The sequence below is a fragment of the Psammomys obesus genome, unplaced genomic scaffold (assembly GCF_907164565.1).
Source record: "Psammomys obesus unplaced genomic scaffold, mPsaObe1.curated_primary_1811, whole genome shotgun sequence".
Lineage (NCBI taxonomy): Eukaryota > Metazoa > Chordata > Mammalia > Rodentia > Muridae > Psammomys > Psammomys obesus.
The window spans coordinates 6,953,294-6,980,680 of record NW_026590701.1 but is presented as its reverse complement, the minus strand read 5'-3'; the positions used below and the strand labels follow the sequence as shown (position 1 = coordinate 6,980,680).

At 38.9% G+C, this 27,387-nt stretch overlaps 1 protein-coding gene across 5 annotated transcripts in view; it reads right to left on the bottom strand.

The window, feature by feature from the left end:
- Nucleotides 1-1,021: 1,021 nt before the first annotated feature.
- Nucleotides 1,022-27,387, bottom strand: part of Cul2 (cullin 2) — a 51,915-nt gene continuing 25,549 nt past the window's right edge. For 4 of the 5 annotated variants that reach the window (XM_055608611.1, XM_055608609.1, XM_055608610.1 and 1 more), the window contains 18 exons: nt 25,452-25,546; nt 21,929-22,034; nt 20,988-21,070; nt 20,077-20,173; nt 19,879-19,989; nt 17,672-17,834; nt 15,659-15,783; nt 14,592-14,699; nt 13,320-13,379; nt 12,672-12,800; nt 12,494-12,580; nt 12,020-12,172; nt 11,676-11,753; nt 8,430-8,496; nt 5,958-6,160; nt 5,503-5,604; nt 3,056-3,172; nt 1,022-2,292 (listed from right to left, as the gene is read on the bottom strand). In XM_055608611.1, coding sequence (XP_055464586.1) covers nt 2,161-2,292; nt 3,056-3,172; nt 5,503-5,604; nt 5,958-6,160; nt 8,430-8,496; nt 11,676-11,753; nt 12,020-12,172; nt 12,494-12,580; nt 12,672-12,800; nt 13,320-13,379; nt 14,592-14,699; nt 15,659-15,783; nt 17,672-17,834; nt 19,879-19,989; nt 20,077-20,173; nt 20,988-21,070; nt 21,929-22,034; nt 25,452-25,546 — 2,016 coding nt within the window. In that variant the 3' untranslated portion in view covers nt 1,022-2,160. The remainder of the gene's footprint in view (nt 2,293-3,055; nt 3,173-5,502; nt 5,605-5,957; nt 6,161-8,429; nt 8,497-11,675; nt 11,754-12,019; nt 12,173-12,493; nt 12,581-12,671; nt 12,801-13,319; nt 13,380-14,591; nt 14,700-15,658; nt 15,784-17,671; nt 17,835-19,878; nt 19,990-20,076; nt 20,174-20,987; nt 21,071-21,928; nt 22,035-25,451; nt 25,547-27,387) is intronic. The other variant, XM_055608612.1, reaches the window with a different exon arrangement.

Sequence of the window (27,387 nt, the reverse complement as noted above, 5' to 3'; positions counted from 1 at the left end):
TGTATTCAAAAGCAGATACAGATGTTACAACATTGTAGTATGTATCAATTGTGAAACTGATCAATTGTTAAACAAGACACTGATAATTTACCAAAGCAAATCTTCAAATTGGACTAAACTACAGAATAAATTTATTCCCACAGTGATCAAAATGTTATTTCAAAAAGAAAAGAATGGATGAGCTATTTGTAAACTACTGTCAAAGACATTAATTATATCAGTATTGACTTAAAAGTCTTTGTACTGCATTGGTATGTATGTATGCATGTGTGTTAAGTCAGAGAATGCTTATGGGAGTTATTTTTCTCCCTATACAACATGGGTCTTGGGAATCAAACTCTCATCTTCAGGCATGGTATCATGAATCATCTTACAGAGTAAGAAGTGATTTTAAAAATTTGCTTATATTACCTTTCTTTGTAACAAGGCTTTTTTCTTTGCAACAAGCCCCTTCCCAGTTCTCTTACCCTCCAGTAGATGACCCACTCACTCTGTCTACAATCACTGGTGTGGCTATGAGCAGAGCCTGACAGGTAATCTTTCCAGTCAGCAAGGCCAAGCTGGCCCTCTTGCCTGGGGGTCCTGGTGAGGGGGGAATGGGCTGAACAGAATTCAGTGAATACATTTCTACTTTTTTCAATGGAACCTCAACTTACCTGAGCTCCTTTCTTCCTTCTGCTTGTCAGTAAATGAGAAAACGTGAAGAAAACTTGAATTTGTCACAAATATTCTGACCACTCTTCAATATAATATTTCTTGACAATTAGTATCAGGTTATGATTTAATTTAATACTTATAAATTTGGAAAATTCTCAACAAGTCATCAAAACAGGGGCCTTGTTTTTTGACCATGAATGTACAATAGTATATGCTTTGCCATTATCCTCAAGAGGTAGAAAGGCAAGATAACAAAGACAGTAGAAGTCATTAGAAATACAGTAGATTCTCTCAGTGCTTGAGATACATGAAAAGGTGCAATCAACCAACCATTAAACAAATTTAAATATGAACCACATGAGAATGTAAATTAAGTACTGTTTATTTGTTCAGAATATTATATTATTGTGGGTTTAAGGCCTTATCTGTTAGAGATATAAACACTCTGGTTTAAAACAGCAATATGACATGGGGATGGCAGATGGATAATATGATAGACCAGAGTATGTTAATGCCCCTGTTATCTATAATAAACAAGTGGATGAAATTTCGTGTCCCTATACAAGGTGCCTGGCACAATGCACCAGCGTGCTGAGGGGCACCGCTACCGACTTTAGATGGGGGAGTCACCTGCATTGGGGAAGGGGTGCCAGCAGCAGGCAGGGAGAGCAGGAAGTCACTGTAACCACAGCCTCCCACACCTCTGGGAGATGAGCATTAGCCATCATGTCGATGCAGTCTTTTCTCTGCCAGGCTGATGTCACTGCACAGTAGCCACTGCTCCGTTTCTGTGGTGTAGCACATCACCAAAGCCACTGATGGAATTACATCCTCAAAATGGAAAAGTTGCTTATGCCATTTAGCTCAATTTCACAAAGAACATTTTTTACACCAAATACAACTTTACGTATTCAAAAACAAAAACCTGGAAGTTTTAATTGATGGTTAAACAGGAGCCCGTGTGACTTCATCGACGAGACAGAATACTGTAGATGCTTAGATGACTCACAGGCATTTATAAGTGCCCTGTTTCTGTCCAACCTGATATTCCATGACATAGAAAAGGCATGGTTTCTTTATTTTTTTTATTTGACAAGCAGCAACATCATGTTTGTCATTTTAATGTAGATACAATTATTAGGTTATCTGTCATATTACAATATTTAAGTTTTTATTTTATGTCCTTTTAAGATACATTAAAAAAAAAAAAACACATCAACTGCAAACGTGAAGGGGAGAAAGCATGGTACCCAACCAAATTCCACATTTCAGCAATACTTCACTCATTCTTTTAATAAAGTTTTAAGAAATGTCATAATGACATGAGCTTGAAATATCTCTAGGCATTTTCTTTGATGCTCATGACGTGGCACTGGTGATGTTGTAAACAGCAGAAAAACGGGGGCTGCCAAATGACCAAAGTATGGAGGCACAGGCCTGCTTTTTCCCACAGAAGCACACCGAATGGTGACGATGACCTCACACGCGCACCAGGAGAGGGTGTCACGCGACATAACTGTACTCATCTGCAGATGCTTGGCTGCGCTCAATGTACTGTTTGTCTATCAGAACTTCTATGCACTTCTTAATCATGCTGATGCTGGGGTTGAACCTGGCCCTTGACTGGCTGATCACCTGTGAGAGAGACAGCAGTCAGACTATTCTAGTTAATCAGCATAAGCATCCATTTCAAATCAGCTGTATGGAACCTCACATTTAGGATTCAACAGTCCTACCTAAAAGAAAAGGGTGTGTGAATGTTGAACTGAAAACCTGGCTCTGTAACAGACAGACCTAACTAGCAAGAAGGAACACAGTACTCTGCAACACTTGCTTTAGCATAGAACAAGGTAGTACACAGGGAGAGCACTAGCCAGAGCTATCAGTTTCTACAAGATGATAAAAGTAAGCCTGTGGGCAAGCTAAAATAAAATCCTAATGCTTGGATTATAAAGGAAATAAAGTGCAGAATGTAAGATATGGCCAAACAGTAAAGCTGACACATAAGTGAAATTACCAATGGCATCACCACCTACATATTCAATGTGCCCCCAAGTCTGTTTAAATGCTCAGTCTGCTTTTATTCCGATGCACTTAATACCACAACCTTTCTTTCTGTGCACATGGAGATCTTTGCACTGAGGAATAGCCCTAGGATGCTCATTGCACACAAATACTTGTGTGTAAAGGAAATGAACGAATGCTCACTGGACTGGTTCTTGTCTCCAGATGGACAGGAGATTTAACAAATTGGCAAGTTTAGGCTCTCTAGTTCAAAACAGAGCAAAGCTGGCCCTAACACAGAAACAAATATTTCTTCATGCTATTTGGCCAGTATTAGTCCTGTCTCAATTTTAATACAGTGCACTACAAAATCCCAAGAGCTTTTCCCTTTTACCTCTTGAATGAGGGCATTGTGCCGAAGCACCTTGCGCGCTTTCATGATACGAACAATAGCAGCTTGAAGATACATTTTCCGGTCCTCATCTACAGCACTTCTAGTCTGTTCCAGTTCCTGTTTTTATGAAAAATGGATGGGAGACACCACATAGGACACTGTCATTGAATGTGTTTTAATTCCTATTGGTGAATTTTAAAATTCCAGTTAATATTACAATCAGTGGTTCTAATTATTAACTAATTATCTAACTATTAACTGGAAAGATGGTTTAGCAGTTAAGAGCATTGCTGCTTTCTCAGAAGACCCAGGCTTGGTTCCCAGCTGCTCACACTGTGGACAAGTCCGTCCCTCCAGACTAAAGCATGAATATGGTGCATAAACAAACATGCAGGCAGGCAAAACACTCAGAGACAAACAAACTTAAAAAAAAAATTCAGGGGCTGGGGAGTTAGCTTAGAAGGTGAAATGTTTTCTGTATGCACCCAGGCATGTTATAATGCCATTGCATATCAGTCAGCCTAAACTAGTTGGCCTTTTACAGTTGGGGGGGAAAATGCTATCTAAAAATAAAAAGGAAGAAGGCCAAGTGTGGTAGTATATGACTGTAATTCCAACACAGAGGCAGGCGGATCTCTGTAAGTTCAAGGCCAGCCTAGTCTACAAAGGCTATCATAGAGAATAATAAAATGGAAGGAAGGAAGGAAGGAAGGAAGGAAGGAAGGAAGGAAGGAAGGAAGGAAGGAAGGAAGGAAGAAGAAGGGAAGGGAGGGAGGGAGAATGGCTCCAAGAAACCACATCCAAATTGACCTGACTGCCAAACATGCATGAAAACATATATACTGTACCAGACAAACTAGGAAAAAGCAACAACAAGAAAACATACACTAGGGCTGTGCCCAAATCACAAGACATCCTATAACACCTCTAGCAGGTTACAGATAGTTTGTAAGAATAAAGCTAGGTTACTTTTGAAGTTTACACCATTCTGAACTATAATGTAATAAAAATAAGCAATAGTAAAGGACAAGACTCTTGTTTTAGTAGCTAGCTATCCTTTATGCCAAGATGCTTTCAGATGAGGCTGTAACGAGTTCAGTGATTTGCAACAAGTGCACAAACTAGATAGCTAGGGCTGGGGATTGAGGGGAGGGTTCTTCTGGCTCATTCGGAGCACAGAGGGAAGATAGGCCAGAAAACGGTGATCACCAATGAAATATAAGAAGGGCTTGCTTGAGACATATACAGAGGCAGACCGTGCTGGAGGACAAGGGACTGGGCAACAGTTTTTAAAGACAAATCCCTGAGATTGTTCATTCTACAGAAAAGGAGACTGTTGTCACATTAGAGTTTCAGACTCAGGGCAATTAATATGCGTGCCCCCACCCCCGTCATGGAATTCATCCCAAGGACCTGATAGCTACTTCTCATCCCACAGCCAGCAATGTCTTTGAATGAAGCCTACTCCAGACTAAAGCAATGATCACTGCTGAGTTCAGTCAAAAAGCCAATCACAGTGCTTCGTCAGAGCCTCAACCCACCTCCTGCTGGCGCCACATGCCAGGCAGACTGCAGGGCAAGCTGTGCGCCACGCACAGATTTCATAAGCATTGCCTAACATATTTTTACAAAAATGAGTTTCAAGCTTGAAAGCATATCACTTCAGGAAAGGCATTTTTAGAGAGAAGGCAAAGAAAATCTAACCCTCCGAAAGTCCCTGTCTTCCCGTCTTTCAGGAACCCATAAGCTAGGCGGGTACTCTACCTTTGACCTACACTTACAAGCCCAAACTATGTTTTAAGATAAAATATGGGGCTGGGGATATAGCTCAGTTGCAGAGCATTCATTTAGCACATCCAAGGTTCTGATTCAATACCTATATTCGTGCATTTATTTATTCATTCATCCTCTCATTCATATATTAATATATTTTCTCTCTTCCTTATTCATCCACCTCTACTTCATAAACAGTTCATGTTTGCTAAGAAAGATATATTTTTCTCAGTAGTGTACATACTGGTAAGTTGCCCAAGTTCTTTCAAGTAATCCTAATTAAACTCATGGAGTCATCAAAAGAAAAACAAAGTAGAGGAGCTGCTTGGGAAGAGGGTGGGCAGCAGCACCGTAGGAGGAATGAGAGAAACATACTGCACACACACACGAAACTGTCACAACAAAACCTATCACTATTTATAATCGACACGTGTCAATACTCGACGGATAACTGAGCCAGAGCACCATTACCTAAAATGTCTATATTCTAAACACTAATATACTGGTTAAGCTGGCACTTAATTGTAAGGCCAACAAATGCAAGCAAGAATAAGCCAGAAAAGCTTTATCATATTTTAGAGTGCAAAGGTTTGCTTGATCTCAGTATAAAATGGATTCATTCGATCCACTGCTTAAGTATTTTTAGAAGAAATGACATTCAAACAAGCACTTACTTGTGGTGTATCTTTCTGCATCGACGTAGTAATTTTAAACTTTGTTCTTTTACTGCTGAAGCTCATATTTAATGAAAATGACGATTCTGCATCGATATCTTCCTATATTTAAAACAAAATTTTTTTTTTTCTGATTTCACATTTGCCAGAATTTAAATCAGTTTCTCTCTAGAAAGAAGCTAATTTCAGGTGCAGCCATTGTATCTACTGTCTGTCTGAAAATGCTGCACCAAGCACACTATGACGAGTGAGCTGTTTCTAAAGGACACTGTTGCTGCGGAGGCTCTGACGCATCAGGCTGACCCCCCAATCATACTGTGTTCATTTTTGGCAAAGCCTGCCCTCGTGGTGAAGTCACTAAGCTAATTTACAGAGTCACATGTATGACACAAACCTTAAAACTGCCAATATCTCAGAAAAGAGCCTTCATGTGCTTAGAGGTTTGGGAACATTACCTTTTCTGAATCGTGGTTAATCATTTTCACATCAAGCAGTGATTTGATTGTTTTGGTTAGCTCCTTTTCATTCATCTGGGTGCTGTCTTGAAGTTCTTTGTAGCTGACAGTTTCACTGTTGTTAAAGGCAAGAAGCACTGCCATTTGGTAGGTCGTAACCATAGCTACATATGGTTTTCCCAAATAGTTCATTTTAACTTCACCTACAATTAAAACAGAAATTGACAGAACACTGATCATCCAAATTGCTTTCATTTCAAAGCTGTCATAATTGATATTTTGGACTGTTTCCCCTAAAAGAGCAAACATGTTAAAATTGATGTGCAGGCATTCCAATTCCTGTTGGCAGGACATGGGGGTTGTCAGGCTGGAGTACTGGCTGCAGCATGTAGTAACAGCTCACTTATTCTGACTTTGTCAGAGCTTAAGCAGTAACTCTAGATAAAAAACAACAGGAACGCTAACGAGGACCGGCAGGGGAGGCAAGGCAAAACAAAACTGGGTTGAAGAAGGAAAAGGACAGAAAGAGATAACCAGGAACTACCACCAACGGATGTGCATTCTCTAAGTGTGATGGCATGAGTTCAACCCTGGTACCCACACTGTGGAAGAAGAGAACAGATTCTCAAAGTTTTCCTCTGATGTTCACATGCTGATGTGACATGCCTGGGTGTACTTCACACACACAGACACTGACAGGCAGGCAGACAGACAGACACATACACACACACACACACACACACACACGAGAGAGAGAGACAGACAGACAGAGACAGAGAGAGAGAGAGAGCGCAACATGGTCTCAAATTCACTGAGATTCAACTAATTCTGCCTCCTAAGTGCTGGAATTAAAGGTGCCACCTTCCACTAACAGGCAATTTTTTTAAAGTTCGAAACAAAACCATACAACCGTCAGAGGATAAAGTGCTTGCTGCAAATGCATTAGGACCTGAGTTGGACTCTCGAGCAGTCACGTAAAGGTAGGCCAGGGTACACGTTTGCATTCTCAATGACTGGGCGGGACAAGCAGATACCCGAAGCTTGCTGGCTTTGCCTAGCTGTCAGTCTAACTGAACTGGTGAGTTTTGGATTTAGTGAGAGATAATGTCTCAAAAGTAAATAAATAAATAAATAAATAAATAAATAAATAAATAAATAGAAAAGTCAGGCAATGGTGACCCTTAACCTCCATTGCAAACCAAGTGTAAACACATTCACATGTGTACCCAGGTATAACTCAAACACAAATTACAATTAAAATAATTTGAGAATAAAGGACTACCAATGATCAGCCCTAAATGGACATCTATATCCTAGCAAAACCGATAGGATAAGAAGAACTGGAGGATGAAAAGTGTTCTGAACATTGTCTTCTGGGTATGACATATACCCATGAACTTGCAGCAGCTATCTGCTTCAGACTTTCACGTGTCTGAGCTCATCAACAGCCCCTGTCAACTAGGGGCTCATCCTTGCAACTCTGCAACTCTTATTAAATTAAACGCAGTGGGTCACACATATGCACACTCAGACAACAAAAAAAGAAGGAAACTTGTTGAGAATTTCAGAAGGAGGATATAGAGCACAGAGAGAAATATAATCAAAGTGTATCATATTTATTTTCATCTACATAAGTTTGAAATTAAAATAAAAATGCAAAGACCAAACATATTCCACAAGTAGGGAGAAAATGATAGCACCTGATTTAGTCAATAAACTTGTACAAACAGTGCAGTACTATTAATATAAGCTGAATTCTAAGACTTAAACCAGCCAAACAAAAGGCAAGTTACATTGGTAATGAGATACAATCTTTTTAAGGTAAAAGGGGGTGTTTCTGATAAAGGTCATGGTAGAAAGATTTCCTTTCATCATTTCCCTTTTTGTCATTGTTTATAACTTAGTTTTATGTGTATGGGTGTTTTTCCTTGCATGTATGTCTGCATATGTGTGCCTGGTCCCTGTGGAGGCCTAAAGAAGGTATCAGATCTCCTGGAAGCAGAGTAGGGAACTAGCCTGTGAGTGCTAATCTACCGACCTTCCAAGTCTAAGAGAGTATGTGCCTTTGCTTTGACTGGCCTCCTCCAGCGAGCTGAGACTAAGGCAGAGACTTAGCACTGAGACTTAGAACAACTGCTTCTACTCTAACACTTTGTGACAAGAGTGTAAATCAATGGATCGGGCTAAGAAAATTTTGGAGAACACGTATTCAAAACCATCTAACCCATCAGTCTGCTTTTCTAAACAAATTCCTTAATATCTAAAATTGACTGGCTAAAAAAATTTACTTTCATTATAAAAATCAAGGAATGTCTTAAAATGAGTATCATTATCAGCATTATAAATGATACCAGAAAGGGAAATGGTGCAAAGTAGATTAGATTTAAAACTAGAATTAGAATACAGTAATTGTAGTTCTAAATTAACACAATCAGGTAAATATCATTAAACAAGTAATTAAACATTCTTTACCTGTACAGAGATAATGTAACCACGTCAGCTTCCTTCCACTGAAATGCTGGCTATAAAACAATTCAAACTGTTGAAAGAGAGAGATGCCAAGCTATTTTTAGGTCCTGAAACTTATTTATCACAATACTGAAAAGGTAAAAGCATCTTAATCCACCTAATGATATACCTCGTCCCAAGGACCTGCTCCAGATCCTGAATAACCCACTTGCTATGTAGGTGTGCTGGTGTCAAGCTCTGGCGACTGTGCAGGGTCAGCAGTGACTTGCTCACTCTAGACTAGTGCACTTAAAGTGTTCTACCCATACAGTGTGTCCAAGTGCTGTGATGTGTACCTAACAGTCCCAGTGACATGCAAAGCCGAGACACGTTTGTGTGAGCCCAGGAATTTGAGAGCACCATGGGAAACAACAGTAAACAAGGTAGGGCAGAGTAACTCAGGCAACTGACTGCCCATGCAGGGTAGACACATCTCTGAAAATATTTCTCTGCTATAATTTAAATTGCTATGACATGCCAGCATGTTAGTTATCCCAGCCTGTGTGTGTGAAGGATAGAAGTGACCACAGGTACGCCTTCCTCAATTGCTTTCCCACATTATTTAGAGACAGGGACTTCACTGAATCTGGAGCTTGCTATCTCAGCTGCACTGGCCAGGCAGGAATCCCCAGTATCCTGTGTCTTCTCCCTGCCCAGCATGGGGCACTGGAATCCTAACTCGGGTCCTCAAGTCCTCACCCACTGAGCATCAGTCCTACCCACCCCAGCTCTCTATTTACAGCTTGTCCAGTTTCCCCAAACCTCAGCACCTGCACACTTTAGTTCTTTGCATAAATTCAGAAATAATGTCAATAGCAATTTATCACTGTTAACAATCTTAACCTGGACTTTAAAGATTGTATTTAAAGACCAAATATACCATCATACATTTCAACATGAAAACCATACATTCACCAGCACAAAGCCTCCCAAAAGGAACAAGCTTAACCAACATATGTGTGCAGTTAATAAAGTAGGGTTTTAAGGATTTAACATCCTTGTCAACAATGACATGAACAAAGCTTTGGGGCTCAAGGTATTTCTCTACCCATAGTCTTGTTGACGTACATTTAAATTTAGAATTGTATGGACAGGAGCATACAGAGATGAATCAGTATTTGCACACTTTTCTTGGAAATGATGTTTTAGTTCCCATCACCTACAAGAAATGGCTTATAGCTGCACATGACTCCAATTTCAGGGGATCCCCCAACCTCTGTGGGTACCTGCACATATTTCACAAGTAGGGAGAAAAGTCAGAACACCTCACTTATTCAATAAACTTGCACTAACAGTGTAGAACTATTAATATAAGCTGAATTCTAATACAGTTAAACAAAAGGCAAGTAACACAGGTACAGAGATGCAACCTTTTTAAGGTAAAAGGGGGTTCCTAATAAAGGTCATGGTAGCGGGATAGATTTCCTTTTACCACTTGGTTGTATTGTTGTTTATAATTTAGTTTTATGTGTTCAGGTGTTTCATTTTATATATGCCTGCACAACATGTTTGCCTGGTCCCTGTGGAGGCCTGAAGAGGATATCACATGCCCTGGAAGTGGAATTATAGTCAGCTCTGAACTGGCCTGTGGGTGCTAGTCCGCAGCCTTTTCTGAAGTCTATAAACTACAGACAGACAATATAGGTAAACACACAAACACAATTAAATAGAACATAAATCTTTAAAATTTTAAAAACTCCTTCCTGAGAATCAGGACAGGAGCCTACCACAGAGGGCTTCTGAAAGACTCTACCTAGCAGTGTATCAAAGCAGATGCTGAGACTCACGGCCAAACTTTGGGCAGAGTACAGGGAATCTTATGAAAGAAGAGGGAGTTAGTAAGACCCGGAGAGGACAGGAGCTCAAGGACCAAATATGTCTGGGCATAGGGGCTTGTCTAAGACTGATTCTCCAACCAAGGACCATGCATAGATATAACTTAGAACCCCTGCTCAGACATAGCCCATGACAGCTCAGTATCCAAATGGGTTCCCTAGTAAGGGGAACAGGGACTGTCTCTGACATGAACTCAGTGGCTAGCTCTTTGAGGATATTGCAGCCAGTCCAGAAGAGACCTGATAAGCTAGGGTCAGATGGAAGGAGAGGAGGACATCCCCCATCAGTGGACTTAGAGAGGAGCATGGGAGGAGATGAGGGAGGGAGGGTGGGACTGGGAGGGGGCTATAGCTGGGATACAAAGTAAATAAACTGTTATTAATATAAAAAATTAAAATTTAAAAAAAAAAACACTCCTTCCTTGAATGTGTAAAAGAGAACAGTCCCAAAACAAATTGTTCATGTTTTCTTCTTTTTTTGACATAGGGTCTCATGTATTCCAGGCTAGCCTTTAGCTGGGTACATAGATGCCCCACCTCCTGAAAACTTGGTTTTGTGCTGGGTGGAACTCAGAGCTTCTTGCAAGAGCTATATTCCCAGTTCATATTTTATATTTCATTTTATTTTTTAAAATATATATTTATCTGTTTGCTTATTACATAATTATATTTATGTATTTGTATGTGTGTGCACACCCATGTCCATACATATGGAGTCAGGGACAACCTATAAAAGGTCAGCCTCCTAGAATTTCTGTCCACTTTAAAGAGGTTTTTCACTTGAATGCGTGCCTTTGATATATTATTTTCTGGTATCTCACTCAATTAAAGGAAAATTAAAATGTTACCAGAATTAAAAGAAGCATAAACATGGCCTCAAAATTCAAATGGAAAAAGAGAATGACAATAAAGCTTTCTCTTTTCTCTAAACAATGCACACTGAGTGTTTGTTGTCTGTACCAGGGGCCACCTGTGAAAGTGAAAGTAGAACTTGTAGGAGCTGGTTCTGTGCCAGCCATGTGGGGTCCAACCATGTGGGGTCCAACCATGTGGGGTCTGGAAGCCTGATCAGGTGTTAGGCTTGGTGGCAGGTGCCATCACCCAGTGACACAGCCACCTGATTAGCCCAAGACTTTCGTAAAATAGAAAAAAAAAAAAAAAAACTTTTATGAATTTGACAAGTGCTTAGAAGCTGGTAGGGTTACTATGTATCACAGACAGACCCCAAACTGAAATACACCTTTCTCTCTCTCTCTCTCTCTCTCTCACACACACACACACACACACACACACACAGTCATTACAATAATGCCTTTGTTTACACACACAGTCATTATAATGCCTTTGTTTACCTGTATCTTTCCTGCACACTTACCATCTGTACACTTTTTTCTAACTCTTGGGGAATCGCAAATGTGGATGAAGGAGCCTGAGTGAGAGGCCATGCACCAGCCTAGAAAAGGAACAGCAAAATAATAAGTTCAGTAGACAGACATCTACCTTGCAGGCAACCATTTAAATGCTGAGCTGCTGAAGCACCTTTTTCTTTTCTCGGAATGCTGACAGTGCTATGGCCCTTACCATCAGGACGCATTTTATTCCAAGTCTATAAGGGTATTCTACCATTCACTAGCTGACAAAGCATAACAGAAGTCATTTGCTGACCCTTTATATCACATTGTCAAAATGATTCTTAAACTAAACAAAGTGCTGTCATACCTGAAGGACATATATTTGGAAACTAATCCCCAGGTCTATCACCGTGTCCTGACTTCTGATGAAGTTGTTGAACTTGTTGTTGAGGTCAGCACTCACGCTCATGTCTGTGTACATCCGATGCAGCTTGCTGGTGAACTCATAACCACAGGCTTGCTGGGGAACAATTGCAAAGCATATAACCCAAACTGAGAATAATCAGCCAGGACTGAAGGAGGAGAACAGAAGCTTGTCTTCTAATCATACTGAACTTGGAGGTTATTCTGAATCATGAAAACCTCTGGACCTTTGAGTCTTGTGCTGACATGTAGCACTGTATGCAAATACAGTTATGTCTGACCACTTCCACAGCCCACTGTATGCACACACATTAACGACTGGACTGCCTTGATTGATGCAGTCATTATATACAGTGAGCATCTTTGGCTGTTGGTATAATGATTTTTATGATATTATAATACTAAAGACTTCTGTTACCTTTAATTTATTGATCATGGCCTCTTCAGAATCCATTGACATAGACAGCCCATGAATTAGACGCTTTGCTAGCATTCTTGCATAGAACTACAGGAAAATGTAAATGGTTACTTTAATTATGACTTGAAAGTCAAAGCAAAGCAAAGCTGCTAGCTGTAATTTGAGCTGTTTGGCTTACTTTCTGAAAAACGTCTTTGTCATCGATGTATTTGAAAACAGTGATGAAGCTGGTGAGCTTGTCCTCTACTTCATTCTCAGTCATCCCCTTGGCTGACTTCTTTAGCAAGTTGTCACAGTACTTAGCAAGCTCAAAAAGAAAGTGGTAATAATTCTTACAAAGGACCCTTTGGAAAGACACTTCAAAGGTGACAACACAGAGGTCACTTAGAGAGGATGTAAGAGCCTAAACATGAAAACAAGCCAGTGAATAGTTACCAGCAATGAAACAAAAACAAGGCAAAAGTGGCTCAACAGATACTGTGAGCTGTTACGTCTTAAAGTTATGCTTTAAAATTATGAATGTAAAATATGCATGCTCAGGTAAGTTTTAAATATACAGAATACTAAAACAAAAAAAAAAACTAATCAGCAATTAGTGATCATAATAAGAAGCATTTCTTTTTCTTTTGCTATTCTTTGTGAATTCTTTCTCCTTTGAATAAGAAAGGGCACATGGCCTAGTGCATTCTATACATAAATTGAAGCTATATGTAGTGCAGGCAATTGTCGTGGTCTAAAAAAAAAAAGTATACAAGACAAATTGATTTGCCGGTCTACTAACCTTTACTGACTTTGCATGAGACTACTTTTAGGCAATTAAACTTACCAATTCAGGTGCTTTGCAAACAGACTTGGGTTCTCTGTAATTTACAACAGATGTAAGGGCCTAAACAAGAAAGCAGTGCAGTGGTTAGTTTCCAGAGCAGGCAAAAGCACACAGAGGGCTGAGGATCGTGTAATCATGTCTATCATAGCATGGATTGGCTACCTCCCTCTCTGTCCACGTGTGGATGTGCAGTGTTCTCCTAATGGAGTATCCATGTGAATGCACATGTGAAGGCAAGGTGAACCTTGTGTTTTGAAGCAGAGTCTGTCCCTGGGACCGAGGGCACACTGGGCTGAGCTAGCTCAACAGCACCCCCTCTCCACCCCCAGCACTGGGATTACACTATCACACTGCTCTTCTGACATAGGTGCTGGAGACTGAGCTATCTCCCCAGGAACTCATAAGGCTCCATGTTAAAACGGACAGTGGCTCCCCTGGATCCTTCTTTTCCCTCTCTGCTTCTTTGGGTCATCATGAGGTGAACATGCCTACCACAAGAAGCCCAAAGCAACACGGCCAATTAGTTAGAAACCTGCGAAACCGAGAGTTAAAAAAACTCTTCCTGCTTAGCTCAGTGTTTGTCACAGTGATGGAAAGCTGACTACTCCACAAACCAAATTATCATAAAGTAAGACTTTCTGTGCCCTTCCCCATTATAGGATGTTATTTGCTACCCATTACTGACATGTGATCAATACATTTTAATACCTCACAACCTATAAGTGAATTTCCAATGTCAAATACTAACTCAAATTCCTGGTGTCTTTCAAACCAAGAATGAATACAGCCTAAATGCCAAGTAAAATGCCAGCCTTGCCACTGTCAGACTATACAAGGAAACTATCAGTACTAAAGGATACTAAGACCATGTACACCAGTGTAGCAACAACTGAGTAATAATGACACAGGAAACTCTATAGATGTTCACTGTAACCACCTTAAAACTCTCAAATTTAACCTGGGTTTCAGTATCTTAAGGACCTCAAACTTAAATGCCTAATAAATACACCCAGTTGAAACTCCACATCACAGTTTAAAGAAAATCCCATGTACATATGTCATCTGCATGTGTTATTTATTTGTTTAAAAGTTGCCTTATTGCTGGACAGTGATGGTGCTTCCTTTTAATCCCAGCCCTTGGGAGGCAGATGCTGGTGGATTTCTGAGTTCGAGGCCAGCCTGGTCTACATAGCAAGTTCCAGGACAGCTAAAACTACATACAGAAAAACCCTGCCTTGAAAAACAAAAAATAAAAAAAATTTTAAAAGTTACCTTATCTAAAGCACTCATAAAATGCTGATCACCGTTCAAAACTGTGTTGATAAGTTGAACAAATTTACCATGTACTTCCAAAACTGATTCCACAAATAGTGTTGGCATCTAAAAAGATAAAATACAAAGTATAAAGCTACACTTTAAGATGTTTAAGAATAAAATTTGGCGAAGAATAAATGCTTACACCCTCAAATTATACTTATACGCCTCCCCACTCCCTAGCATCTCTAGCTACATTGGTCTTAAAACTCTAAGACTCTTCTATCTAAAATGGAACTGCCATTCAACACCAGGCCTAGCAGGTCCTCTGCCACATAACCCCACACACTCATGTTGGAACACCATGCCTTAAGGGTCACAGGATGAATCCCTAAATCTACAGAGTTACATAAAGAAAGACTGGATTCTGAGAGGAAGGATTATAAAACCTGTACCTTTCTAGAATGAGAATGAGATCCTGGAGTTGGGTAGAATTAACCCCTCCCTGACCCTCAACTCCCCCACCTCTTTCAAAAGTTTCCCTCTTGAAAGAAAATGACTGAATTTGAGGATCACTGCAAATGCATATTTTTACATCTCCACCTTGAAATGAGGCTCAGTTTTTGTTCAGTGTCACTCAATACTCTGAATCTGCAAACTGAGCAAAAAATTTTGAACATGCCTCACAATAACAGCAACAATACAAGGTCATTGGTTGGCAAAGGCCTTTTCAGAAAAATAAGGGTTAGGGAAGGTAAGGGCACATGACTGCATGATTTTGAATGGCAAACATAGAAGCAGGGGAGATTTTAACTGCCACTTACAAAGCAACATAATTGTAAAGAAACTGCAAATAATTTCCTTTTGGAAGGTTAACAAATGCTACTGGCAATCAGTGTTGTTAGGAAGCAACAGTGGTTTTCTCACAATTCAACAATCCTAAAGAGAGCTCAGTAAGTTCAAGATTTCAAACATTAGAATATCTATTAGTTTTTTATGACAAAATCCTATTTTATAACCAAACCAGGTCAAAAGAAAACCTGTATAAACCTGGCTGCGAGAAAGCACCCTAACCCCCGACTCACGTGTTCCTGAGTGAGGTTACTGGTAGCTCGAAGGCCCTCGTCATGGATGTGATTCTGCAGCTCCTGGATCATATGAGGTAAGCCAGTGGACACAGCTCGGAGTAAGACGTACATATTTGCCATGTCTGAGAGGAAGAATTTATAAAGTTCTCAAACAACCTTCTTACGGAATACATGCCTTAGGGTTATAGGAAGCTGAGGATGAATGCCATCACCACTTGAACACACACAGTGCCAGCTACCTACTGCCCCCCCCCCCCGCCCTGAAAGCAACATCCTGGCTTACTAGGTAATGATGATGTATGAACTTTCAAGAATGCACACATCTTCCTCTTCTTTTTTTACTCAAGTGGTATGGTATATTATGTGTGTTACTGGTAACTGCAGAGTATCTTAAAAGTATTTTATACTGGTACATAAAACAATTCCACATACTTCACAACTTTATTACAATTACTTAAAATTTAATGGGAAATTATGTTGTAATCAATAATATGGGCAAGAATATCTGTAGTATAAATCCCTAAAGGTACTCTGATGTGTCAATCTTGTGAGCAGATTTTTCTAAACAGAAAGCCAAGCAGTAAGAGCTGGAAAGATGGCTCAGCGGTTAGAGCTGGTTGCTTTTCCAGAAAACCCAGGTTCAATTTCCAGCACCTACACATTGGCTCACAACTGTTTGGTAACTCCAATTCTAACACTTTCACACAGATACACATACATGCAGGCAAAGCATCAATGCACAAAAAATATAAATAAATAAAAAAATTTTAAGAGGAAAGAAGGGGCTGGAGTGTTTAAGAGCACTGGCTGTTCTTCCAGGGGACCAGGGTTCAATTCCCAGAACCCACATGGCAGCTAACAACTGTCTGTATCTCCACTTCCAGGGGATTTGACATCCTCTCATAGACATTCAGGCAGGCAAAACACCAGTGCATATAAAATAAAAATAAAAAAATCTTTAGGAAAAAGAAAAAATGTTTCTGTGACACTTAACGGTGAGAAATGATGCCTCCACATACTGTGTTGAGTGTATACATGTTGAGGTGTAATATACATGCAGACAACTATACATTCTTAACAATATGGCTCTGTGAATTATTACACATGACACACAATACCCACAACACAGACATTACCTATACCTAGAAATGCCCTTCATCCATCAATTCTACTGCTCCTCTACTGAACCACAGGCTGAGCTCCCAAACAATTCCCAACTTTTATCTGATCTTATTTTTTTTTGTACAATATAAGGTTCACCTGTGCTGTGTTTAGTTTTCATGTGTTCATTTCTACTCTTATGTAATAGTGACTAGTATAAGCATCACTGGACATGTAGGTTGCTTCTAGTCATTAAAAAACATTGCTATGAAGACCCTTATATGTTTTTATATACTCATACATTGCATTAAGGAGTCCCATGCCTAGGAGACTCATGGACCATGAAATATACATAGATATTGCTTTAGTATCAGAATTAGCTTTGCAATATGAATGCATCAATTTATACTCTCATCCCATGGTACAAGAAGTTCCTGGTATTCTTCATACTTCCTAATATGTCCTATATTCTTTTAGAGTACACAGCAAATGAGTACAATACACACACACACAAACAACATCCAAAGCCCACAGATGTTTTCAGCATTCATTGCTGGTATCTCAGTGTACTTTTGCTTTTTAAACTGAGTTAGATCGAACACTTCTGTTTTATCCTTCCTGATTTTATTTCATATTGCATATAAGGAATTCTCAACACATTAAGTAAAGTAGCCCTTGTGAAATATAAAAGCATAAACACATTTTCCTAATTAATCTTTTTTTCTTCCTAACTCATCTTTTACTTTAAACTGTACATTGAAAATGCTTTTCCAAAAGTTTAACCTATAGTCATAAAAGAATATACAACATACCCGGGAGTATTAATGTGTGCTAAGATAAGACGAAAACTGCAGAAAAATGGACAAGTCTATCATTTAATTTCCACTCCCCATTCCCGGGTACACTTGCCGTTCTTTCTCTCTTGCCGAATGATGTTATGGCACTCTGCATGTAAGAACTGTAAGTGGTCTGCCACCATCCGCTGCTGGCACTCATGGATCACCTTAGTATACGAGCTTGGATGCAAATATTTTCGACATCTAATTTCTTCATCTTTTAATCTACCTAGAACCTACAGAAATACATCCTTATATTAGAATTATATCATGAAATATGTTACAAAGTCTGACATCAGCCAAATCTTGATGCCTTGTGGAGAATGCAGTTAAGGTTATGGAAAAGCTTTACACAACCAATTTCAACTCAAATGTATGAATCACCTCAGGTCTTCACCACTGCATCTCAACAACACCTTCACCGCTCAGCCCATATCATCTGCTATACTGGGAACCCAACACCAAACAGTACAGTTTACAGATCACTACATGAAGTAAATTCTTTTTCCTTGTTTCTATTTTTATGAAGGAGGAACTACAGTTAAGTATTAAATAATACTGCTAAGTGTTTAATACTTAACTGTCACATTAAAGGCTTTTATAGAGTCAATATGTCAACCAAGACCTTTTATTTTTGAAGATTATCCCGTATGAAAAGAAACCAAATCCAAATAAAATGCAGGTCAATAAAGAACAAAATTACAATACTGTAGATAGGAAGATTATGCTAGCAAGGCACGAATAAATGTGCTTGTGTAGACTAGGAAACCATTCTGATGTAAAGCTAAGGAAATAAGTTTCTGGACTTAATTGACCCTAGGGAAATTATGTAGATGTGACCTTTTAAAAATTGCTGGTTGGTCTGCTTGGAACTAAAGAAAAGAAAATCTGGATATCTCATTTGAACAGTCAGTGAGGCTCAAGGCCAGGGAAGGGACACCCATATTTCTATTCTACTGGGACAGCTACTTGTAAGGCGAGCGTTATGAGTAGTTAGAGAAAATAATGGTCTCTAGATTGTTGTTGTTGTTTTGAGACAGGGCTTCTCTGTGTATCCCTGGCTGTCCTGGAGGTCAGTTTATAGATCAGGAATTAAATAAGTTCACCACTGTTGCCCAGCCAAGAAAGTAGAGATCTCTAGATTTCAAAAGGTGTTTCACTGTGTTCTTCTGCTAGTCCTCTTAGAATATTTTATCTTCTCAGTTAAACCAACTAAGAGAAATCATCCAAAAGCAGAATGTTTGAATCTCAACATTACAACCCAAAATCTGGCTAAGGCAGACATAGCATATTTGTAATCCCAGGAGTCAGGAGGAGAAGGCAAGAGGCCACGACTGGAAGACCAGAAGAGTTCACAGAGCAAGACTTGGCCTTGAAATATCAAGAAACAGAAATCTGCAAAATCCACTTACAATTCTCAGATCTCTTTATAAAATGACTATCACTTTCTTACTTACCATGAAAATATTAATAGGGTTTCAAATTTCTCCTGGAGGTTTGACACAGTGTTTAAAACTCTGCAGACCAAGAGTTAATCAGATTATTTTATTTGCCCTCTACTTTTTCTTTCCACTTTTTTATGTTTATTTTATTTACTTATACTAGAAACAGGGTCATAGGATTCTGGGCTGGACTGAAATTCCTTTTATAGCTGAAAACCTTAAACTACTGATCTTCTATGTCTATAGATCTATGTCTATAGATACTGGCTTACATGCATGTATCACCATGCTAAGTTATGCAGTTCTGGTGCTTGAACCTCATGGTGATTGTGAGTCAGGACCTTGACAGAGAAGTCTAAGGACCTAAGTTTGATTCCTAGAACTCCCATGATAGAAGGATTGAATCCGATCCTCAAGTTGTCACCTGGTCACCACACTTTAACAGCAGTAAAATATCTACTTTACATTAACTTTTTAGAGACTCTCTTAAAAATATGTGTTATATGTATTTCTGTATGGGCATGTACATAAGACTACAGGTGCCCATGGAGTCCAGAAAAGAACATCAGATCCTCTGGACCTAGTGTTACAAGTGGTTGTGCTGGGAACTAAAAACTCAGGTTCTCTACAAGAGCTATATGTGCTCTTATTCACTGAGCAATCTACCCAGCCCATATTATACTAATTTTAATGCTGTAACTAAAATAGTATTTTTTTCCTTAGGAGAAAGAATAAACAGAACCTTTTCCAGTACAACAATATTAAATATAATAACTGTTAAATAAAATATTGCTAAGTGTGTAACACATAAATGCAGATGAGGTGTTTTTTCTTTTACCTTTTCCATATACTGTGAGCAATTTGATTCTTGTAATAAATTTGAAGCTTCTTGCTTGTAATATTCTCCTGTTTCAGTCAGAAAAGGAGACACAAATATTCCCTGATAAAACTGAAAATCAATTAAAATTGTATTAGTAAAAACTAGAACAATTTCAGAACTTAGAGATCATATCATGTTTTGAAATAGGCTTTTTACCTTTAAGGGAAATTTTTTCTTATACTGTTCAACATGAACAAAGGAGTTAATAACCCCATGGATTACTTTCTGGTTTGGGTCTTCTCCACCACGATCACTAAAACAACAAAGTATAACACAAAATATGCTTGAGAATACAGACATCTGTACAGCTGCTAACTTAATGCCCTAATTAAAATTACAAGGTCAAAAATGCATGAAGCTTGAAACAATTTTTCATTATCATTATTATTGCTAATATAAATCAGAAATCATCTCACACATGGGATTTGATGGGAATGATATGCTATGACTATCCTGAGACAGTTCTTCAGCTCTCTCACCAGGCATCTGGGCTTCAGTCTACATCACACTATGCTTAATGGGGAGAAGAAAGCCTTCCTCCAGGGGAAGGGATAAACAGGACGCAGACTTGCTCTGATCTTTTTCCTCATCACACCTCTAGAAATTCCAGCCTCAATAATCAGACAGGAGAAAGAACTATTAAATAGCATTCAAATTGGAAAAACAAAAAAGCAAAAAAGTATTTGTTTACAGATGGCCTTGACGGGCGGGAGGCATAGAATATACTTCAAATTTTGTACAAAAAAAAAAAAAAAAAAAAAAAAAAACACTATTAAAGTAACTGTATATTCATTTCCAGAATATAGAACATACAGAAATCAGTAGTGCTGCTGTATGCTAATAGCCAACTACCTGAATCAGAAATCAAGAAAGCAATCCCATTTTGTATTAGCTGCAAGAAATAACCAGAAAAACCTTAAGAGTGAAAAACTGATGAAAGAAATTAAAGTGAACTAAAAATTCATCAGAATTGACGGAAAAACCCCTACATGCTAATAAAGATCAACTTAACAGATCATAGTCAATAAACTAAAATCAGCTCACTGAGGAGAAAAACCCAAACTCACTTTTTAATTTCTCGGAGCAGCATTCGGATGAGGATGTTCTGAAGGGGTTCAACCATTAACTTCCTCCACATATCCAATGCTAGCTGCCAGGAAAAACACACATCATCAAGGCTGAATTAGGTAGCTTTCCTTTTAACATCCGTTCAAGGATTTCTTTTTAAATAAAAATACCCATCAACTGAAATGCTGATATTTTAAAATAAAAGGAAACACTGAGTGAAGAAAAGCCATATTCTGGGAGTCTTCACACCTATGGTCCTGGCCAGTATTTAAGAAAGCTTGTTCAAATTTGGCTTAAAAAAAATCTGAAGGAAAAATAACTTCTCATTCAAAGAAGCAGTCATCACATCAAAATTATAATATTAAAGACAAATAATATTTTTTGTTTTTGAGACAAGGTTTTGTTTTTTTTTTTTGTTTTTGTTTTGTTTTTGGTGTCACAGCTCTGCCTGTCCTGGAACTCACTCTGGCCACTGCCTCTGCCTCCGAGGTTGCTGGGATTAAAGGTGTGCACCATTACTGCCCGGCAAAACATTATTATTATTGTGTGTATATGCATATGTGCTTGTATATTATTAGTGTGTTGGTGAACATGTGGAGGTCAGCAAAAGTTTCTGGAGTTGATTCTCTCCTTCTACCATTAGGTGGGTTCCAGGGATCAAACCCAGCTTGTCAGCCCTACTTAGTTAGCAGGCAGGTAGGTACTTTACCCACACAGCCTTCTCACTGGTGCAAGGCCTTTAACAGTCACTGAAAAATCTTAGTAAAATGGTTTTATAAAATCCTTATTGTTTAAATACTAGATAGAGATGGCCCAACTACTACAACTCATGTACGGGAGGAAGGGAGACAGGCTGATGACACAAAGTTATCCTCGGGTTTTGATCATGCCATGGGACAGATACAAATTTATGTTCACAGTTATTTAAACAAATTCTTACCTCTCCTATTTCCATAAGTGGTTCATTCATATCTACTCCACCATAGCCGTACTGTAAATCAGCTTCTGTCAATTTATTCTTTTTAATATACTGGGTATTGAGATACCTGAAAATCAAATGCAAGGACCGCTGGTGTAAAGTCAAAATCAGTTAGGAAAGCAAATAACAGCTCTAGAACAGTAATCTAACAGGGTCATAAACTCACAGACTAAGTCAGTGATGACTCCAAAAGAAAATATATACAAGTTAGAAAGAAATGAAAACAGTAAATTATTAACCCTGGACTTTCTACAAGACTTACTAAACCATCAAGAATCCACTTGGCATTTCAGACAGCAGGAATAAAGTGACAAAAAGAATTTATCCTGGTTTAGCTTTCAGCACTGGAAAACAGAAGGTATGCTCTGCCTTGATTCTCACTGCAGTGCTCATGACTTCCAATAGTATTCCTAACCATGCCTTCCAGCTAAGGAAAGGACTGAAATGGGAATAATAGACACCAAGAGCCAATCTATAGCCTGCAATGCCCTGCAGCTGGACTTATCATGTCAGGCTGCTCTCATTCAGGTATCATCCCTTTCAGACCTGCCTTGATCTCCTGAATTAATTCTACCTTCCCACACAGAACACAATGTTTTCCCAACTACACAGTATCTGCTACCACATGCACAATCCTTTTCTTTCATTGCCATTTTTTTTTTTTTTTTTAAATGCTTGGTTCCTCTCTGAAATATAAGGGTAGCAAAGTAAGGACCCTTTCTTGTACCAATCAAAAAATAGCAGCAGGAAATTATCAAGTTCTAAAAAGATTCCTTTTAAACAGACTAAACATCACAGCCTGCAAAAGGTAACATTGAAACACAAATTTGAACAGGCAGCCTGAGCCAGATTGTAAAAGGCATGAATGCCACAGATAAGCGGCTGCTAGAGTTGGTATACACATCAGCAGCCGCAGCATTAGGGAATTGACAAAGTTTAAGGCCAGGGAGCAAGACCCTGTCTCAAAACAAATAACAATGATAAATTTGAAGATTAAATAATCTCATATAACTTTTTAAATAACTGTGCACCTGGTAAAGCTAAAACAGAAAAACAAAAGCTATTTAAGGAAACTGTTATTTCTTTCTTTACATCTACTTCACTATACACTTTCTACAGACTGTGACTAGAAACAAGAATGAGTGTAGGGTGGTGGTGAAACATGTCTGTTGTAATCCCTGCACTTGGAAAGCAAAGGCAGGCGGATCTCTATGAGGCCAGCCTGGTCTATAGAGTTCCAGGACAGCCAAAACTACACAAAGAAACCCTGTCTCGAAAAAACAAACAAACAAAACAAAAAACCAAGACCCAGAAGACAGGAGAAAAACACTGCATAGGTGTTTTCTCCTAATACTATCAATTATGTCATCTGTAAAAGGCTCTCATTACTATTCACCCTACCAATCCAATTAGAAAGAATGACTTCATCAGTTATACAATGCCAGTGCTAGAGAGGACAGAGACTCCCACAGGCATCACCAGCTCTACTTCAGTGCTACAGACAGATTAGTTAATCATGGAAGATAACATGAACTAGTCATGGGTGGTGTACACCATAATTCTAGGATAATCAATTACAGATTGAGTTCAAGGTCAACCTGGGCTCATGAGACTTTGTCTCAAAATTAAAAAGATATGCATATAGAAAGACTATACAATAACATAATGAATAAGCCCTGAAGCCTGACTGCTTTTTCAGTTCTGACATAACTAACTGGCTGATGTCAAAGTCACTACCAATCTCATCTGGTTTTACATGTGCAGGTGCTCACAACTAGTACTAGCATAATAACTAAAATAGTACTAAATTCTTAGTTCATTTTGATGAACAGGACCACCAAGCAAATTACATGCAAGCAAACTAACAAAGCAAAAGCAGCTCTTTACCAAACCATACAGGGAGACCCCTATTGCATAGTGCACAGTCTACACTAAAGGCTCATGCATATAAGCAATGGCACATACTCACTCTCCAAATTCCAATACTTACCATCTAGCAGGGGGTTACCTTCATTAAAACTCATGATACTTAAAAGAAACACTCTTTCATAATAAAGTTAAAGCCACAATAAACCTGTACTTCATGGTAAACCAATTCTTTAATTATGTCTTTTGCCCTTGTAAAAGTCACTGTGCCATTATGAAGTCCAGTTTATACAAAGGCAAATTAGATTAAGTAAACTATACTTAATAACCAGCAAGACAAAGAGTAACAAAAAGCCAGGAGACTTGGAGGCTGCTTCGACACTATGATAGGTACTGCCACAGAGCAGGGTGGAGAGTCTTCAGCTTCTCCATGGTCAGAAACTGAAACTTGGGCACATCTGTGACACAAGCCACAAAGCACAGGGCAAAATTAAACGCTGCATCCATCAGGCCATAATGATTACCAGAAAGGACTCCTAGGCCCAAGAATAAGAGAAACATGAACTTCATATCTGTGTTTGCTATTTATATTACTCTATCAATAAACAAATGTCTGCTTTACTCGGCAATAGTCATGGACAGACATTTTCAAAGATGGACTACTTACAACGGCTCTATAGAGCACTACAGACTATAGTGCTCAGTGATGGCATAGCCATACTACCTTCTGTACATACAAACTTTGCTGTTGAAACAATCAATGGCGTTTCCTAAAATTTAAGTTCCATCATTATGCAACAGTCAACCGCTCTTATTGCTACTGTCTACAAGACTGAATCAAATAGGATCAGTTCAAGGAACCACAGAAATATAAGACCTAAGCCTGAGACCATGCAGAAAAGAGGAAAATTTAAAAAGAATCTATCAGAACCACTCATCCAGAGAAAGGAATGCAACTGCAGGGAATGGAGCAGTATGGGGAAAGACAGAACGACAGGAGAGCAGGGAGCATGACTATGGCTGAATTAACATACCCAGGGGACCTTAAAGAAAACTACCAAGTACTTTAGCAATGGCCTCAGAAAGCCTGAAATGTACCTTCGTCTTTTAGAAACATGGCTTACATGCTTCACTGAGCATCATCCAATCTGAGCTTTTGCACTCATCTCTGGAGTTTTAATATGTGTTCCAGACAATTTGAAGAAACAGAGTCACAAACATTTGCTTTTCTTTTCCTCAGGGCCACACACCTGCTTCTCTGGCTATGCTCTGACTGTACCTGTCCCTAGTAATCCACAGTCCAATGGAAGATAATATAACTTATTCCTAAACTCATTAGAATAATATACAGTAAAAATAATATTGGGGCAGAGAGAAGGCCCAGTGATCCAGAGCACTGGCTGTTCTTCCAGGACCGCTTTTCAATTCCTAACATCTACAGCCCTCCGTTACTCCAGTCCAAACGGATCTAATGCCATCTTCTGGCCTGAGGACATCAGGCATGCCAGTGATACACAGACACACAAGCAGGTAAGACAGCCATATACATAAAAGTAAACCTTAAAATGAGTTATGAATGCAGGTAGTCCTGCTAAGTGGTCGATGTAAAAGCACTCACCTATATAAGCAGTCCATATAATCGGCACCCTTGCTGTATTCCTCCCAATACCTATGATACATAACAAGCACTTGCTCTTCAGACTCCAGAACTCTCTAAATAGAAAAACATTTGCTTTTGAAAGTACTAATCATTTTCATTATAGTAAAATTATAAAATAGTTGGAATCAAACTCCTTAAAATTGCACAAATCAAGCATTATCACACATAATTATAAATTATATTTTAACTATATTTAGTACAAATGAAACTGGGAAAATATGTGAGCCTTAGAATAGAAAGTGACTATTCAAAGATTTCTCCAAAATAAAAGGACAAACGACTGTAGTGTAATAGAAAACCTGGGCTGAGATTGTAGCTCAGTGGTAGCATGCTCACCTAGCATGAGCAAAGTCCTATGTGCAATTTGCAGCACCACAAAAATAGTAATAATAAATTCTATTATATTCTGCACATAAATTATTTTAAAAGTTTTTGAGATAGGGCCTCTTGTTGCTTAGATTGGCCTGTAACAATGCTCCTGCTGGGATTACAGCTGTGCAGCAATACAACCAGTTTGTGCACTGCTAGGGAGCAGACCTGGTTTTCACATTAGGTGAGCAATCTACCAGCTGTTAGCCAGTTTTCAGCTCTTATTTAAAAGAATATGACTTTTGCCAGGTGGTGGTGGCGTACAACTTTAATCCTGGCACTCAGGAGACAGAAGCAGGCAGATCTTTGTGCGTTCCAGGCCAGCCTGGTCTACAAAGCGAGTCCAGGACAGTCAGTGCTACAAAGAAAAACCTTGTCTCAAAAACAAAACAAAACAGAAAAGATAATGTGACTTTGTAGTATTCCAGTATAGCCAGTATTCTGGCTGGCCCAGAATACTGTGTAGTCTAGGATTACCTTGCACTCACAGCAATCCTATCTCAGCCTCTCCAGTGATGGAATTATAGGCTTGAGCCATAAGCAGCTTAGGTTCTATTTCTCAAAAACTTTATGCTGGGCATGGTGGCATGCACCTTTAATCCACATCTCTGTGATTTCCAGGCTATCCAGGGATACTAAGTGAGACTAACAAAACAAACAAACAAAAGACCTACATATCTTTCCCATCTTCTCAGTACCTGGGAGGTAGGGCTGTTCAGGAGTTCCAAGGCCATCCAGTTTAGGCTACTTAGTAGCTGAGGCCATCTTGGTTAACATGATATTTTGTCTCAAAAAACAAAAATAATCACAGCCTAACTTAATAAATCCCAACATTAATAAATGTCTTACGTGATTATTAGCTATAAATAGCCAAGTTCATCAGCTTATAATAGTCAATTTTTGACCCAATGTAGCATGGTAATCACTGAAATAATTTTAAAGTTCTTATCAAAAGAACTTTATGACTTTATGCATGTATCATGACCTGATACATGCATAGACACAAAAAACACTAAAAAGTATGTACAATGGACAATAAACATGCATTTAAATCAGTGTATTTCCTCCAGTGGTCAGCCTTCTGGGTCAAAAGGGTATTTCTTTCTTCTCAGGGCAGAGGCTGTGTTGTTTGACCATTAAGTGAGATCTGATGGTTGCCCCACCATCAAGGTAGCGTGCAAGATTCCAGCTCAGGCTGTAAACTTACCTCTTCCAGTTCCAATGATCTAAAGACCATGTAAGGGATATAACAGCTCATTTAAATAAGTGAGATCTGTGATGATGGCTCCATTGTGTAACAGGTATAAACCCTGAAGAACCAAACTGATTTCCCCTGTGAAGCAAGTAATGATGCTTTGTTCATAGATCTTAAACACAGCCAGGATTGTTTAGGAAATTTGGGTCTGGTTTATTTCATTTGTGTCTTAAAAATTTGTATCATTTTTTTCTTATAATGAAGTTTAAAATTTAAAAAAAAGATTAAAAAAAACCTGGAATCTGATTTTACACCGAAAATCAGTAAGCT